This window comes from Sciurus carolinensis, chromosome 3 (assembly GCF_902686445.1).
Source record: "Sciurus carolinensis chromosome 3, mSciCar1.2, whole genome shotgun sequence".
Taxonomy (NCBI): Eukaryota; Metazoa; Chordata; class Mammalia; order Rodentia; family Sciuridae; genus Sciurus; species Sciurus carolinensis.
This window is the reverse complement of record NC_062215.1, coordinates 176,795,184-176,813,966: the sequence shown is the minus strand read 5'-3', so window position 1 is coordinate 176,813,966 and position 18,783 is coordinate 176,795,184. Positions and strand designations below refer to the sequence as shown.

The 18,783-nt window shown below is 45.2% G+C and overlaps 1 protein-coding gene across 2 annotated transcripts in view; it reads right to left on the bottom strand.

Moving 5' to 3' along the window:
- Dgkd (diacylglycerol kinase delta) overlaps positions 1 to 17,618 on the bottom strand; it is an 85,826-nt gene extending 68,208 nt beyond the window's left edge. For both annotated transcript variants that reach the window (XM_047546365.1, XM_047546367.1), the window contains exon 1: positions 17,443 to 17,618. In XM_047546365.1, the coding sequence (XP_047402321.1) occupies positions 17,443 to 17,595 (153 nt within the window). In that variant the 5' untranslated portion in view covers positions 17,596 to 17,618. The remainder of the gene's footprint in view (positions 1 to 17,442) is intronic.
- Between the last annotated feature and the right edge of the window lie 1,165 nt (positions 17,619 to 18,783).

Sequence of the window (18,783 nt, the reverse complement as noted above, 5' to 3'; positions counted from 1 at the left end):
ATTCATCAACACTCCAGCACAATGGCTGCTGGGAACACAGTGATGAAAGGATGGGACACTTGGCCTTTAGGGAGCTGCACTCTGGCAGAGGGACACTTTACGAAGAGAAAAGTACCACAGAATCTGCTTTAAAATGTTAGATAAAGCCCAGCACCGTGGCACACACCTGTGATCCCAGCAGCTCGGAGGCTGAGGCAGGAGGATCCTGAGTTCAAAGCCAGCCTTAGCAAAAGTGAGGCACAAAGCAACTCAGTGAGACCCTGTCTCTAAAAATGCAAAATAGGACTGAGGATGTGACTCAGTGGCTGAGTGCCCCTGGGTTCAATACCCAGTACCAAAAACAAACAAAAAAAGTTAGATAAAGTGGGGACAGAGGGAGACAGATGAAACAAAGACACACCCTGGTGTGATCAACTTTTCTCTCTACATTGGTGTCCATTTGAAAACGTCCACAAGATGTGCTAAAGGGGCCATGAGAGGTGCAGGGTAACATGGAAATGCAAAAGTCAAGGAGTCAGAAAGTCCTGAAGCAGCCACACCAGGTTCCTGACCCACCATGCCACCTCAGAAGGCACCACACTACGGTAAACCACCTGGGAACGGGCGCTGTGTAAGACACATGGCAGAACCACCTTGGTGTTCAAAGGCAGTTTCCTGGCCTGTGCAGCGTTAGCTGGAATGAAGTTCTGTGCTCAGTTCTCACCACCAGTCTGCCAGGGACATTGCTTCTCATTTCCTCACCAACACCCAGGTCCAGCCACTGCTGACACCTGCTACTCTCGTTCATGGGTAACATCCTTCCAGTCTGTTTTCAAGGGTGTACGTAAGACAGGAAAGTGAGCACATGCAATACACAAATTACTTGATAACCTGCTTTTCCTTATGCTTCATTCCTCTATCACTGATGCTACTTCACTCAGATAACAAAGATGTCACATAACTATAGCTATGAACTGACCCGCAAGAAAACTGAAGTCCTCACACAGCAAATGTTTTGAACATCTGGTTAAAATATATCCTTTTTATATCAAGACCTTCAACTCTGCCTACATAAGTTTATTTATTATTTTCATTTTATTTATTATTTTATTATTTTCATTTATTTTCAATGCAGAAGTTAAAGTTTAAATAAATAAGTTGCCCCATACAATGTACGTTTAATTATTGGCAAATTTAACCCTATGTTTTGATAAACCCCGCTCTTGTGTATATTTGGCTACTTAAATTCAATCTGTTTGACCCGACAGTCCTGACAGCTCTGGCTGTGCCTCGCAACGTTCCAGAAGAGGCTGAGCACAGACATCCTCTTTTAGGTTGGAGCACAGCATCCTCGGCATCCACGCACACACAACACTCTCTCTACAGAATCCTCACTGCAGGGGAGCATGCTACGCTTGTGCTTTTGTCTTCTTTAATATAAAACAATACAAGCTTATTTTAGAAAATGTAAGAAAGCAAATGCAAAATATAAACAATGCAAACCCACCACCTAACATGATCCCTGGTATCATTTTGGAAACTTCCTCGTCTTTCCTCCACTCACTGTTCTGCACACAGCTGAAATGACTCCTGTAAAGTTTTGCCTCCTTGTTTCTCCAACAGCACACAGCACTGCCAGCACTATGCATGTACTGCCTTCCTCAATCACCGGGACAGCTGGTCACACTAGGAGACTCACACTCCCCGTCAGTGCACTCTGCCACTTTCCAGCTGTGTGATCTGAGGCCCAGGCACTGTGGTCTCCCCGTGGCAACCTTCAGACAGTTGTGAAGGTGAAATGAGACAACCCATGCAAGTGCACACCACAGGCCAGCGCTCAGCACCTTCAGCTGTTGTTACCTTAAGACCCCAAGTCAGTTCATGGAAGGTCTGGTGCAGTTTCTTAACCTGGGCTTGGAAAAGGAAGTTGTTGGCAACTTATCTTGTTTTGTTTTTTGGTGCTGGGGATAGAACCACACTAAGCATGTGCTCTACCTCTGATCTACCCCCCAAGTCCCCATTTGCAACATTTCATATGTAATGGTACAATATACCTGTTGTCCATGCTGCCTTTAGGACTATTTCTGAAGACAGGGTTCCACCAGTGGACTTCCTTGGAGTTATTCACACACCAAGGGGTTTCTATATGCAGCAGCCAGGTGCAGTGGCTGAGCAGCCAGGTGGAGTATTAGGAGGCTGAGGCAGTAGGATCACAAGTTCAAAGCCAGGCTCAGTGACTTAGCAAGACCCTGCCTCAAAAATAAAAAGGCCTGGAGATGTAGCTCACTGGTAAAGCAAGCATCACTGGGTTCAATCCCCTGTACCAAAAGAAAAAAAAAAAAAAAATCCAGCTCATACAAAGTACTGATTAGGAAAAAAAAAAAAAATACACTTAGGCAATTTTGACTGACAGAGATAAAAATAAACACACAATCAGACATATGCACCTCACAGTCCTGACAACCCTGCATCTTACTTGCCCTCTGAAAGCACACAAAAACTTTCAGCCACACAGCGGAAAAAGGAGACAGAAAACACTTCCTGGGCTTCAATCAACCAGACCCACAGTGCTGGAGTCCACCTTTATCAAAGAGTTCAGAGACCCAAGCAAATGGAACTGTACCTAATGAGACCAGTGTTAGTTCATATTTTACCAAATTGCAAAAAGAATCAAGTCTCCATGCTTAAACACGAAATGTAGAAGAGTTTTATGACAAAAATTCTGAAATGCAGCGGTGAGTGATGGCACACGCCTTAAATCCCAATGACTCAAGAGGGTGAGGTGGGAAGATTTCAAGTTTGAGACCAGACAGAGCAAATGAGCAAGACCCTATCTTGAAATTTTAAAAAATAAAATAAAGGGCTGGGGATGCAGCTTGGAGGTAGAGGGTCCAGGTTCAATCCCTAGTCCTGGGTGAGGCGGTGGGGGATTCTGAAGTGTAGATTTCCTTCTAAAGGTTTTAAATGTGTAAACATCTCCTACCCACCCACAGACAGATCCTATTAAGAACTCCACTGAAACCCACCCCAAATGGTCAAAACGAGCAGCCACTCCTGAGGGACTCTTCTGGCTCTATAGACTGCAGTGCCATCTGTGTCCTGGAGAGGCAACTCTAGCTGAAAAGGTGGCCCTCCTCAACTGCTGGGGCACCACTACCACTTATGGGAGAATGAAGTTCTTTACCTCACACCACACACAAAAATAACCCAAAACAGAAGGGACTAAATATAAGAGCTAAAACTATAAAATTCTTACAAGAACATAAGAGTAATCTTGACCTTGGGTTAGGTTTGGCAATTATTTCTTTCTTTTTTTTTTTTTTAATTCAGAAGTAAAACTGTCTTTATCATAGAAGATGCAAATCTTGTACATAGAAAATAATGACTTCTTTAACATGGCACCAAAAGCACAAGCAACAGAAAAAATAGGTAAGCTGGACTTGATTAAAATTAATAACTTTTGTACCTCAAGAAACATTGAGGTGAAACTCAAGAGGTGAAAAGACAACCCAGAGAAAATGTGTGCAAATCATGTATCTGAAAAGGGTCTAATGTCTGGAATATGTGAAGAATTGTTTACAACTCAACAACAAAATGACAACCCAACTTAAAATGGGTTATGGAACTTAATAGACATTTGTCTGCATAAGACATACAAATGGTCAACAAGTCCATGAAAAGATGCTCAACATCATTAGTCATCATTAATTATTAAGGAAATGCACATTTCCACAGGATGGCCATAATCAAAACAAATGCAAAGTAACAAGTGTTGGCAAATGTGGAAAAACTACAACCCACCTAACCGCTGGTAGGAATATAAAATAATGCAGCCATTGTGGGAAATATAATCTGGCAGTTCCTCACTCTGGCAAAGAAGTACCCAGCAATTCCACTTATGGTCTATACCACAAAGAACTGAAAACAGGTGTTCAATTATTTGTAATGCACATTCAAAGCAGCTCTACTCATGATAATCAAAAGGCAGAAGCAAGTCAAATGTCCACCAACAGATGATTTAATAAACAAAATGTAGTACATGTATACAGGGCTATTATAAAAAAGAACAAAAGTCATAAAAAAGAACAAAGTCCTAAAAAAGGTACAACATGGATGAACCTTGAAAAAATTAGCAATATTAAGAAGTCAGATACCAGCTGGATGAGGTGGCACACACCTATAACCCCAGCAGCTCAGGAGGCTGAGGCAGGAGGATTGCAAGTTCAAAGCCAGCCTCAGCAACTTAGCAAGGCTGTAAGTAACTCAGAGGACACCCTGTCTCAAACTTTAAAAAAAAAAATTTAAAAAGGGCTGGAGCGATAGCTTAGTGGTAGAGCACCCCTGGGTTCAATAACCTAGTTCCAAAAAAAGAAGAAGGAAAAAAAGAAAAAGAAAGAAAAGAAAGAAAGAAAGAAAGAAGAGTGGCTTTCTTCCTTCTCTCCACAAGTACAAAGCAGACAAGAGTCAAGCAAAAACTGGCAGAAGGAGACACCTCACCATGGTGACAATCCAGACACCCTTTACCCTGAGGAGCAGAAGAGCAGAGCCAGCCAAAGGTGGGTAGCCGGTGATCTCAAAAAGTCCACTACTCAAGGACACACAGACTACCTGGAAGGACACAGGAAAATAGGGTCACTGCCCACTTGCTGCACATGAGGCAGATAGGCGAGAGGCAACAGGCCTCTGGCCAAACACAGTGGCCCATGCCAAGGGTACTGGGTGCTTTTTCCAGCAGCCACACACACAGCCAACAGCTGTTCAGACCCACTGACTGGCAGAAACCACTCAAGGACCAAGAAAACAAAACGAAAAGGAGATGGTGGGAGACTGAAGAAGACGTATGCAGAAAGCATGTGCACACATTTGAAATGGACTACAGAAAACGGAAGACCATTTTAGAAAATATGTGCTTCTTGTCATTAATGAAATCCAGGAAGACACTTCCTTTTAAATTAAAAAATTTGAACATTTTTTAAAGGACAGAGAGCACCAAAATGAGCACAGGATGAAATTAAAAGATGACAACTAAGATATAAGGCCAAGATTAGAAAAAGAAGCAAAAATCATCACCCAACAGCCAAATTAAAATCCAATTAGAAAGGAATAATGGGGGAAATGTAGAATAGAGAAAGCATCACTGGCATTAAAAAAAAAAAAAAAAAAAAAAAAAAAAAACAACAGGCTCCCAGAATGCTGTGGGATAAAGTGTAAAGTGGAAGAGGCAAAACGGCTGAGAAGGCTCATGGGCAAAGGGCTGAGAGGACAGATCTTCCAAGCTGCAAAGAGCAAGAACTGCCCAAAACAAAATTCTCAGATGAAAGTGAGAGGCAGAGGAGCCCCAAGCTCTCCTAATACACTGAATGCTACCCAACTATTTAAGAGGCTGCTACAGCCCTAAGCCTAAGCCAGTCCACAGAGTGAAGACAAAGACCTGCCAGCCTGATGCCCGGAAACCACCCGGCCACGCACAGGAGGCACAGGAGGGAGTGGCTCCCTCAGCCACAGGATGCACCTGCCCCCTGCCCCACAACCCCAGCTCAAAGATGAAGACAGACTGCAACACAGCAAGCAAGTCCTCAAAAACCAGACAGCCAGGACAAAGGGGCTCTCCTGGGAAAAGGGATAAGGTGAGCATCAGAAAGAACGACTGTCCCTGACTGTAAAACACTGAAGGAAAGAAGTCATGACTCCACAATGAGACTCAAAATAGAGAAAAGAAGGATAACATCCTTGAACCAAATCCTTACTCTGATGAAAGGTAATTAGAGAATCCCAAAATCATCCTGCATTTTTTAGGAGGAACTGCAGTCTTCCCCCAGACCAAGTGGGGAAACATCTTTACAGAAAAAGAAAAATACAACAGAGGGCTGGAGGTAGAGCTCAGCATCAAATCACCAACGAGCATGCAAAAGGCCTGGGGTTTAATCCACACCACTGGGGGAAAAAAAAAGAAAGAAAAGAAAAATGCCAACAGATAAATGTGGAATAAATGACCGAAAAGGGGAGGAATCTCTATTTTTCAAACACTTATAATAAAACTGATTCAGGCTAGGCACAAAGGAGTACACCTGTAATCTAAGCTACACAGGAGGCTGAGGCAGGAGAGTCACAAGATGGAGGCCAACCTTAGCAACTTAGTGAGATTCTGTCTCAAAAAAATAAAAATAAAAAGGCCTAGAGATGTAGCTCAATGGTAGAGTGCTTGCCTGGCAACACAAGACCTGGGTTCAATCCCCAGTACTGCAAAAAAAATAAAAAGAAGAAAAGTGATTCAGACAAGTATCATGTAGGAAAGTTAAAAAACATCTGGTAAAACGGTACTTGCACAGTGCCAAAGAATCACCTCATGGGGCTGGAGTTGTGGCTCAATAGTAGAGCATTGCCTAGCACATGTGAAACACTGGGTTCAATTCTCATCATCACATAAAAACAAATAAAATAAAGGTATTGTGTCCATCTACAACTAAAAAAAATATGTGTGTGTGTGTGTGTGTGTGTGTGTGTATTTTTTTAAAGGATCACCTCACATATTACTTCCTAAATGCAGAGGAAGAATCCTCCTCTGCACGAAAAGATCAATCGTCTCACATAAGACAGGCAATGATGTGCAGAGGGACAAGCTAACAGGACACACTTCCTGCAGGATGCAGGACAGAGCACAGAGTATCCCATATTCAAACTACCCAGAATGTTGGCGTGACTAAAAGAGTCTCTGAGACCTCTCACGTCCAGTTTATAGGAAATATGGAAGATAAAAGAACAATGCAAAAGGAACCAGAGGAAACCATCAGACAAATCCAGAGATTTTTACAAGACAACCACCCTTGTCTCTTCAAAAAGTTGATGTCATGGAGGAGAAGATTGCTGAGAGAGCCATTCTCAGTTAAGAAAGTAAAGAACACCAGCCAGCAGTGGCACATGCCTGTAATCCCAGCAACTCAGGAGGCTGACAGGAGAATCTCAAGTTCAAAAGCCAGCCTCGGTAACTTAGTGAGGCACTAAGCAACTCAGTGAGACCCTATCTCAAAATACAACATAAAAAGGGATGGGGATGTGGCTCAGTGATGAAGTGTCCCTGGGTTAAATCGTCAGTACCAAAAGGAGAGGGAGGAGAAGAAAAAGAAAGAATTAAAGAGCTGGGACAACCAAATTCAATGCACAAATCTTTCTGGTACCTGGTTCCCAAATGGAAGGTCGTAAAAGACATTTGGGGTTCAAATGGGGAAATGTGAAAATGTTTCAGATATTAGGTGCGTGGAAATCACAATTATTTCTAGGTGTAATAATGGTACTGCTTGCTATACAGGAAAACTATGAGACACCTGCGGAGGTAATCAGGGGTAAACGTGCTGGTCTCCCTCCCAGGCTGGCCTTCTTCTCCTCTGCCCTTTTCCCTCCTCCCAGTCCTCCCTCAGGCTGGGGTGAACCTGACTGTGGAAGGTGACTGGAGCGGGGAGTCCGGGAGAGTGCACAGTAGCACAGGGGCCCACATCAGAGCAAACTCGCGACGCTGGTCCTCACTCACCCTCCCTAGCTCAGCAAAGAGCTCCGCCATCTGGCACCTCTACAAACCCCAAAGCTTCTCTTCCCCAGCACCCGCGTCAAACCATGACAGAGTTCTCACGATGTACCCCCCAGGTCTCCTTCAAGCCAACTAATTCTGCCAGCATCCCTGTCACAACCCTGGCCCAGGCAGCCACCATCTGTCACAGCCAGCCAGGGTCAGCAGCACCTACTCATGACACGGCGACACAGCCAGTCATCCTTACAACCCATTCCCTATCATCAGGCTCTTCCCTGAAACCTTAAAGCAAGGGTATTCCACTAGCACCGCCTCCAACCCAGCTCTCCAGACTCCTGTCACCATCAAGAGCTCTGTGACCCTTGCCAGCTCTAATCACATCAGCCTTCTTTCAGCTCCTTCATTCCCCCAAGCTCTCTCCTGTTACAGGGCCTCTGCATACCCCTTTGATCAGCTATCCACTCCTCCTGCTGCTCCTCCTCATCCTTCTACTAACACTTTAGAAAAGTGTTAGAAAAGGTATTTCCCACTGGATGCCAGTGACGTGGGAGGCTGAGGCAGGAGGATCACAAGTTGGAGGCCAGTCTGGGCAACTTATCAAGACCTTGTCTCAAAATAAAAAATAAAAAGGGCTGGGGACACAGCTCAGTGGTAAAGCCCCTCGGGGTTCAATCCCCAGTACCACAAAAATAAAAATTTTTAAAAAGGGGGGGTGTCTGGGATTTTAGCTCAGTGGTAGAGTGCTTGCTAGCATGTGTGAGGCACTGGGTTCAATCCTCAGCACTGCATAAAATAAAAAAATAAAATAAAAAAAATTTAAATGATATTTCCCTCATTCTATTTTCTTTGAGTTTAATGTGTTGCTGTTCTTCTAACCACTTGATTTTCTGCACATCTTTTCTACTATATGCATTTAAATTTCCCTCTAGATATGACTTCAGTTATATCCCATCAGTTATCTTTTTGCTATCATTCAACTCAAAATATTTTCTAGCCTTATCTTTTTCTTTGACTCAGAAGTTATTTAGAAATAGTTGCCTAAATTTACAAATGCATTGGAATTTCTTTTCTTTTTTTTAAATTTCTGGCTTAATTCTATTGCTATCAGAAAACATACTCTATTTCCATCCTGTGAAAGTTGCTGAGACTTGCCTTGTGGCTAGAACACAGTTAATTTTGACAAATGTACCTCTGCATCAGAGAAGGATTAAATTCTGCAATTGTTAGGGACAGTGTTCTAAATAAGTCCATCAGGTAAAATTTAGTACCTAATGTTGTTATATTCTTCTACATTTTTTTCGGTGCTGGAATTGAACCCAGGGCCCTTTACCACTGAACTACACCCCCAACCCTTTTTTTATTTTTTATTTTGAGGCAAGATCTCACTAAGTTGCCCAGGCTGGCCTCAAATTTGCAACCCTCCTGCTTCAGTCCCCCAAGTCGCTGGGGTTACAGGCATATGGCACTTTGCTCAGCAATGTGTCTCTTTCAAATAATCCAGTCGGGTTTCATTTTCGCGTTGCATCTCACAATCCGTTTTTTAATTGGAGCATTTAAATCCATTTATAGCCAGGCACAGTGGTACACACCTGTAATCCCAGTGATCTGGGAGGATGAAGCAGGAGGATTGTAAATTCAAGGTCAGTCAGGGCTACTGTCTCAAAATAAAAAATTTAAAAAAGACTGTGGATATAGCTTAGTGGTAAGGCACCACCAGATTCAATCCCCAGAACCAAAATAAATAAGTAAAAAAGTCCACTTACATGCAACACGATTTCTAACACTGAGATTCCAGTCTACAGACTTACTCTTTCCTCTCTATTTGGCCCACTTGTGCACTGTTACTCTCTTGCCTTCTTTCAGATTCAGAAGTGATGGTCTGATTTTCCCAGTTTGGCTTCATTATTGCACGGTCTATCACTTTAGTGGCCACCACACGGATTACAGCACACACCCTGATTTATCTCACAGTAACTGGTTTTTTTCTTTTTCCTGGAAATGCAAGGGACCCTAGAACAGTTTACCCCATCTCTTCCTGACTCACGTGATGTTGCTGTTAGATGTATTCTAACTCTACACATAGTTTAAATCCAAACATAGAAATCTTACAGTCAATAATCACCTGGTCTTTCCTCATAGATTACCTTTCAGTTGCTCTTCTTTCTTCCAACAACTCTAACCTTTCACCTGAGGTCATTCTCTTAAGCCAAAACAAACAAATGTCTCCCCCAGTTTGTGTTTGTGTATTTGAAAATGTCTTTATTTTAACTTTGTCTCCAAAGGGATTTTTCTGCACAAAGAACCCTGGGTTCTGTCTATTCCTTTGAGCACTTACTCTTCAACTGACTTCCGATTTTCATGGTTTCTGTTAAGAACACAGCTATCAGCCCAACTCTTGTTCCTGGGAGGGGGACTTATTCTCTGGCTGCTCTGCATCTCTTTCTGTTCATTGCTGGTTTTCCCAGTTTCATTACAACATGACCAGGTGTGGTATTTTTTTTTTTTTTTGCAGCACTGGGGATCAAACTCAGGGCTTTGTGCTTGTGAGGCAAGCACTCTACCATTGAGCTATCTCCCCAGCCCAGGTGTGGTATTCTTGTGTTCACAGTGTGAGCACATCTATGGACCATTCCTTTCATCAGCTGTGGGCAAGTCTCAGGCATTTTCTTTTCAAGTACTGCTTCTGCTCAATTTTCTCTCACCTCTCCTCTCATGACAAACACAAATCAGACTTTCTTACTGTCTCTGTCTCCACCCTCTCTTCGATTTTTTTTCCATTTTTTATCTCCAGGTTTCCTTGTGATATTTTCTTTTGAGCTATCCCCTGGGTCACTAAGTGTTTTCGGCTGTCTAATCTGAGCTTCCTTTGACTACTTAATTTTGATTATTACATTATCTGTTTTAGAATTTTCATTTGGTTCTTTTTAATAGTTTCTAGTTCTCTGCCAAAATTCTCAATCTGGTCTATCATCTCCTTGAACATAGCTTTAAGTGCAGCTGTTTTAAAGCCTGTATCTGAAGTTTCCAGCACTTGTCGATCTGTCCTTGATTGGAGATTGTTTCTTCTGATTTTAACTCAGGAGTCTATTTTTCATCACGTGAAGAACAGTGAATTTACAAAGTGGCTTGTGAAAGTAACTAGAGGCCTCTCCCTCTAAAGAGGATTACAGTTTGCTTTATTGGCATGCTGGGAAGAAATTTATTTCAGGGAGCTGAAATGAACTGAAACAGGATTGCAATCTTTCCAAAGTTCTACCTCTGGTTCATCCCTATTCTTCATCATGGCCTTTTAGGGATCCCATCCTGACTGCTGTCTGTTGGCAGAACCTGAGACCTCAGCCCTCAGAGGTATCCCACAGCCCACAGAGCACATCCTCGCAGCGTCCTCCTCCAGCATCAGCACGGGGCCAGGTCAGCAAGTTACTTTTCTTGGGCTGCTGTGATCAGGTACCACAAATTGGGAGGTTTCAAACAAGGGAAACTAATTGTCTCACAGTTCTGGAGGCTTGAAGTCTGAAATCAAGCAGTCAGCAAGGCTCCTGCACACTGAAATCCCAGCTACACGGGAAGCTGAGCAAGGAGGACTGCAAGCTCAAGGCCAGCCTGGGCAACTTAGCAAGATCCTATCTCAAAACTAAAACTAAAAAAAAAAAAAAAAAAAAAAAAAAAGCTGGAGTATAGCTCAGTGGTAGAGCATTTGCCTAGTGTGTGTGAAGCCCTCGGGTCAATCCCCAATATTGTATAAAAGGAAAACACAGGATCACGAGGGCCGCATTCTCTCTAAGGGATCCAGGGGAGACTGAGCCCACAGCTCTGCAGCACTGGTGTCCTCGGCATTTTTTCGTTTCTGGTGGCACAACTGAATTCCCTTGCACTACTTTCACACGATCTGTTTCTCTATGTCCACATCTCTTCTCTTTCTCTCTTATAAGGACACCAGACATTCAGAGTTTACCCTGAATTCAGAGTGATTTCATCTCAAGATCCTTAAGTGATTATATCTGAGAAGTATATGATCACAGTTGAGGATCTGGGTAGACTGGATATTAGGCAGACACTATTCTCAGTAAAGACCCAACTCTTGATTCCAAGGTCAAATGCATCCCGAAATGCCAGGCTCACTTCTGTCACAGATCATTGCCCTACCCCCACACCCTCCCCACCATAGCCCTATCCATTCTCCACCATCAACCCCAGTTCTTTTCAGTTTTTAGTGAGACAGAGTCTTGCTAAGTTGCTAAGGCTGGTCTCAAACTGGAAATCCTCCTGCCTCAGTCTCCAAAGTCTCTAGGATTACTGGCGTGCACCATGGCACAGACCCACCACTGTTCTTTCATTTACCTTTCAGCTCTGGGCCTAACAGTTACTTCCTCAAGAAACCCTTGGCAGCCCTCCCTAAAACCAGGTCACATTCACCCTATGTCCTCTCTGAGTGCTGTGCACCATCAACACTTCACAGTCCCTGTGTGGCTGGCTTATTAAAGGAGTCACTGCTGTTTGACTAGATACCACAGTGCCCGGCACAGTACTGAACCACATCAAGATCTCCAGTGCTCGCCAAAATCAACTGACTCTGTGAAATAAGGAAAGTAACACCTCACCCATGGTATTTCCACTGCTACTCAGTAAATTAACATTTTTTAAAAGATGTTCAATGGCCAGCCGTGGTGGCACATGCCAGTAATCCCAACAAGTTGGAAGGTGAGGCAGAAGAATTGCAAATTTGAGGTTAGCCTCAGTTACTTAGCAAGGTCCTCTTAGTGAGACCCTGTCTCAAAATAAAAAATAAAAAGGACTGGGGATGTGGCTAGATGGTTAAGTGTCCCTGAGTTCAATCCCTGCCCCACTCCCAAAAAAAAGATGTTCAATGCTAGTTGTCAGATTTGCTCTTACTTACTATTTTGACTGCCAGAGATGGAGACTCACCCCAACCCACTTGAGGTAGAGGAGGATGTGGTCAAGAAGATGACCACTTATGCAGGATTAAAAAAGTGATCAGAAAACAGCAGTAATCAAAAGCAACCACCAGGTTAACTCCTTCTACATAACATGCACCATGCTAAGTGTTTTACAGATCGTCCCACCTGAGTGATGAGTTTCCATCACCATTTCTATGCTGTAGATGTGAAAACTAGTATTATTTCTTTCTATAGTATGGAAATTGATACTCAGGAACATACATCTAGCACTTACTGCCATTAAAACTGACAAAAGAACTAATATTTTCCCTGCATACAGATGAAGAAACCAAGTTTCAAGTGAGGTTTAGAAATCTGTCCATGATCAATCACATGCTTCATAAGTAGGAGAGCAAGTCTACCTTCATCTGCAAGTGACCTTCATCTGACACAAAGTTCAGGCTTTGGAATCCTAAAATACACAAGCATTTAAGACCTTTTATAGGGCTGGGCGTGTAGCTCAGTGGCAGAATGCTTGCCTAGCATGCACAAGGCCCTGGGATCAATCCCCAGCACGGGGAGTGGGGGGGCACTTTTTAAATCACTTCACCTCTACTAGGATGGCTATAATCAAAAACTAATGAGTGTTGACCAGGACATGAAGAATGTAGCCCTTCTCATATTCTGTTGGTGGGAAAGTAAAATGGTACAACAACTTCATAAAACAGACTACCAGTTCTTCAAAAGTTATTCCACTCCTAAGAACACTCAAGAGAAATAAAAACATGTCCACACGAAAACTTGTACATATTCACAGAAGCATTATCTAGAATAGCCAAAATGCAAAAATAGTACAAACATCCATCAACTAATGAATGACTAATGCAGATATCCTCACAATAGAATACTGCAATAAAAAGAAACAAAGTACCAGGTGTCATGGCACTGTAATCCTACAGGCTCCAGCGCAGAGGCAAGAGGATCATGAGTTCAAAACCAGCCTCAGAGGGGCAGGCCATATAGCCCACCTAGTAGAGTGTCTGCCTCTCATGCTGGAGGTCCGGGTTCGAGTCCCCAGCACTGTGGGAATGTGGAAATAACGAACAAATGGAACCAAAACCAGCCTCAGCAACTTATCAAGGCCCTAAAAAACTCAGTGAGACTCTGTCTCTAAATAAAATACAAAAATGGACTGGGGATATAACTTAGTGGTTAAGAGCTCCTTGGTTCAATCCCCTGTACAAAAGAAAAAAAAAAAAAAAAAAAAAAAAAGAAATAAAAGTTCTAAGACCTGCTAAAACATGGAGGAACCCTAAAAATATGCTGAAAGAAACCAAACACAAAAGAACTCATACTGTACGACTGTATTCATATAATGACCAGAATAAGCAAGTACACAGAAACAGAAGACAGATCAGGGTTAAGGGGGCGGGGAGGAAGTGGAGTGATGAAAATGTTGTAAAACTGTGGTGACAGTTGCACAACTGCCAGTACACTAGGAACCATTTAAGTGCACAGTAGAAATGAGCGAATCTATGGTGTGTAAATGACATCGCATTAATCTGGGGTTTCTGGGTTTTTTAAAACTTGAAACTTTCACCTATTTTCTACTAGCATTCATTTCACAACAGAAAAAAAAATGCTTGTTTTAATTTGAAATCAGGAATACAAGTACTTCCACACATATTCAAAAACGAAATTTTAGAAACTTTTAAATAAACTCTTGACTGATTAGAATTACACTGTTCTTTACTCAAATTTTAAAATACCGTATAATGTGCTGATGAATTTACCAGTCAGTGTATTAGCTCCATTTTCTTTATTCCATTCCAGCTACATGGCCATAAAGTCATTACTGTATAGTATGGTCAAGAAATACAAATGAAGCCATGTGCTTGCAGGGACAACTTCAACTCTAAAGAGTTCAAGCAAGAAAATGTCAGACATGAATGAAATATTAAACTAAGAAATGGCTGCCCAAACATACACACACTGAATTTTCACTCAAGACTTGGAGGAAAGTTTTTAAGATGCCTTATAATGCAAAGACTTATTTGAAGCTTGGTAAAGCTTCTCTTTACAAAAATGCCTCAAGTATGTTTCTCGAATGTGTTCCACGGACCATGGGCATCTCTTCCAAACTTGTTAGAAATGTACATTCTAAGGCCCCACCCAAACTTCCTCAACCCCACCCAACATCAGCATTTTAACAAGATCCCCAGGGGATGTGACCGCACATTAAAATTGGAGTAATACTATCAGAAGATCCCCACCACCACCACCAAATTAAGAGAGCTTGAGTTTTCATTCGACTAATACTCTGAAAACCTGGCATACATACAGTTCTGGTCCTGGTCCAGCTTATCCTCAGAGCCATTCCCTGCTCTTCTGCTCTATTCCAAACTGCAGAGGGGACAATCCCTTGCAGGCCAGGGTTCCCAAGCAGGAAGGATAGGGAAGTTTGCTGCAGCAGCTGTGCCTGCCCAAGGTTCAGTCAGAGGACCTCTCTGGTCCCAGTTTCTGGCAGAGCCAGTTGCCCCTGCAGTCTGATTGGTGCCCCTTCTTTGTCCCTTTGGCTTAGGGGTGGCAGTGGTTTCCGGCTGGTTGCTTCATCTTTGGGTTGCCTCACTGCCTGCAGCTTGTATTCTCATTTCTCCTATGCGACCATCCCCCTGCATTAAATTCCCTCTGGTTTAAATACTTAAAGTGGTTCTGCTCCTTTTTTGGACCAAGAATGATACTCCATATCATCTGGAGAGCTCTATAATGTACTTCACATACCAGAGGAATTTTGTGAATGGTTTCTCTACTACAGAAGAAAGCTACTGCACATACAGTAAACTTCACATTTCCCACATTCTGACAATCTCTAACAACCCAGAAGAAAAATCAGTCCTAAGCTATCTGTACAGCAGATGTGACCAAATTCCAAAATGCAAGTCCTCAGGGTGTATTTTTAACACTGTACCCACCACTCCCCCTCAAACAGAACAGCTGGTATGGCAACTATTGTTTTAAGGGAAGAAAAAAAAGAAGGAAAAAAATACCTCCTGATGAACAAAATTGGGGATTCACACTGGAATCTCAGAGGAATCAAACCTCTCTCACCATGACCTTGATCTGAATCACACTTCTAAGTCACATGATCTACTCTGCACTGAGCAGTACCTTGTCTGAGGAAGCAGGCAACAGGAGAGAGCAACTCCTATCAGCACCATCCAGGACTTCTTAGAGATCTTCCTGAAAGCACCTCTGATCACCACTCCCATGCCTGAAATAATTCTGTAATTCCCTCTTGCCCAAGACCAAAAATTCAAGCCTTTGGCGCTGAGGTAGAGTGCTTGCTTGGCATGTGTGGTTCAATCCTCAGCACCATGTATAAATAAAGGTCCACTGACAACTAAAAAAACTTAAAAATTTTTTCAACCCTTCAAATGAGGCCCTGATTCTACTTTTACAGCCTCTTCCAAATTTCACTTAACCTGATCCACCTGCTGATTCAACTTCTGACTAGTCCCAGGTGTGCCTAAACTTTTACACACAATATTCAAATATGGGGAACCCAATCCCCTCCCTGCCCAGTCTGGCAAACTCTATCCCTCAAGACCCCACTTTGAGAAGGGCACCTTCATCCCTACCTCTCAGGGAACTTGGACTGTGTCTTCTGAGATTCCACAGCACTTACTATGTTGTATGTGGGATGTCCACCTCACTGCTACCCTGGGGGCCCTCAAATGGAGAAAATGTCTTTCATTTCGGGATTCTGACCATGGTTCAAATACAGAACCACATTTACTACCACCTGTGACATCCTGGAAAAGTCACTTAAACTGTCCAATTTCCAACTGCATAAGATCAGAATGATATGGATACCACCCAACTCACTGGGTTATCACTAAATGAGTTCATCATTGTAAAGTGCCTAAAGCTAAACCAAGAAAAGTGCCTGGTATATGGTAAGCATCAGAGAATTGTTATCTGCTATTGTTCTCGCTGTTATCATTACAACTATCACGGCTATACCTGGAACAGCATAGGTCTTCGATACCCATCTGCTAAATAACTGGAGCGCAAACCTGTTTTTAACATGTTAGGACCCAAGACGCCCGGATTCGGCCGGCATTGGAGGCTGACGAAGATAAGGCAAGAAATGGCTCCCACGGTAAAGGGACTAACTGGCCCTGGAGGGAAAGCGCACTGCAGCAGGATGAGAAAGCCTGTGCCAGCCGGAACTGCCGGGGCTGCCCCACGGATTCAACCTGCTCTCAGCCACCTGTCCAGCCACCTGCCTGAGGAAACCCTGGTCCAACAGGGAGGGCTCACCGTAGCAAAACCATAGCCCTTTCCAACAAGAACCACAACGGGTAAACAAAGGGTGCAACTTTGCTTTTGCAAAAGGAACAAACGTCTTCTGCACACTTAATACGGAGCGTGTGGACTTCTCCGAGGCGAGTTCGGCGCCCAGCGGGTGCGCAATCCCGGCTTTCCCGCGGAGGAAGAGCCGGTCGCGGGACGCGCATCCCCTCCCTTTCGGGAGGAATGGGTGAAGGTTAGATCCCAACACCTGGGTCGGAGGAGGCTTCTGGGGGCACCACAGGAAACTGTGCAGAGCGCCCAGCGGGAAAGCGCCTGCCCAGCACCCAGAATCCAGGGGTCCCGGGGCCTCGCGGAGCGTTGCGTGCCTACAGGGCGCAGCCAGGAGCCCCGACTCCTGGCCCGCGCGGCAGGGCCAGCGCAGCCCCAGCCTCTAGGCCTCAGTTTCCTCGGGTCCCGCAGCGCCGCGCGGGGCTCGCTCCGGGCCCTACGCGGCACGCGCCCCCCAGCGCGGCGCCCACCTGTGCCCCCCGGCCCCCAGCCCGCCAGGGACGGCGCGCTCTGCCGCGACGCCGGCCCGTTACCGCAGCGGCAGCCCCTCGGTCCGAGCGGCGGCGCCCAGGGACGCGGGCCCGCCGGGCCTGGGCGGCCGCTCCGGCCGGGCCCCGGGCCTCGGCGGGGAGCCGCGGCGTGAGGGGCGCGCGCCCGGCCGCCGCGCCGCGGGCTCACCTTCTGGCGGATCTGGCCCGACGTGGACACCTTGCGGATGAGCTTCTGTGGGGAACCGGGCTCCGCCTCGGGCTCGCTATCCGACGACTCCTCGGGCGCCGGCGGCGGAGGTGGCTGCGGCGGACCCGGCGGAGGGGCGCCCGCCGCCGCCATGCTGCCGGGCCAGCGCGCGCGCCGCGGGGGGCGGGGCGGGGCGGGGCGGGGCGGGGGCGGGGCCGCGTCCGCAAGCCCCGCCCCGCCGCGCCCCCGTGGACCGCGCGCGCAGCCGCAGACCGCGCCGCGCCCGGGCCCCTGCCGCTGCCGCTGGGTGTCCCGGCCCGGACCTTTTGCTCTGTGGGTTTTCTCTTTGTTTCTGTGTTCGCTTCCTTTTTCATCTTTCCCATCCGAATGAAAGTGGTCTCCGGGAGGGCCCGGACCGTGCTGGCTAAACAGTTTGAAGAGAGGATGCTCGCGGGCGGTAAATAAAGAAGACAGTACGGACGGACTTGGCGACGCCGCGACAGGGCTCCTCCCGGGATGCTCACTACCACCTGGGAGGCTTTCTGGAGAAAAAGAAGTTTAAGGAGATAGAGGTAGAAAATGAACAGGATTCCCAAAGAGATAACCGTGTTCTAGGATGAGAGACCAGATCTGTGCAAAGGCCCAGAGGCCAGAAAGAACGAATCTTCCTGAAAAATAAAAAGAAAGAGAAAACTGGAGCTTAGAGGTACAAAAATGGCATTAAGAGCCCCCGGGGCGGGAAAGTCAAACAAGTCTTTATGAACCAGATAATCGGGTTGGCCTTTTATGCTGAGGCCTGAGTGCAGCAGAAAGCCCCTAAGGGATTTAAGTCTGTGCAGGGCTGGATCACAAAGCTGGGGGAAAAGTGGCCGCCTGGACTACTGAGAGGTGCTAAGTAATAGAGAAGTGGACAGCCTCTTTCTGGGGATGAAGACCCGGAATGGAAGGCTCAGATCCCTCTCCCAGGGTGTGCCAGAGAGGCAGGATTTGAACCCAGAACAAGTGATTCCCAGGTCCACAGTACTGCATGGTTAGCTCTCTCAGGAAGCCGAGGCCTATAGGCTCATAGGTAGAGAGGTGGGCACAGTATGGGCTGAACCCTGTTCTGTAATTTATGTGGGATGTCCTAACTCTCAGGACCTCAGAATGTGACTCCCCAGTACCAAAACAAGAAAGGAAAGGAAATGTTGACACAACCATGCAAAAACATGGGGAGAAGCTTCCCTAGGCCCTAGATGGTCCAGCCTCACAGCTTCCAGATTCCTGCTTCTAAAGCCATGTCGTCTGTGCTATTAAGGCAGCCTTGGACCTAACTCTGCTTCCCCACAGATTGGGTCTTTT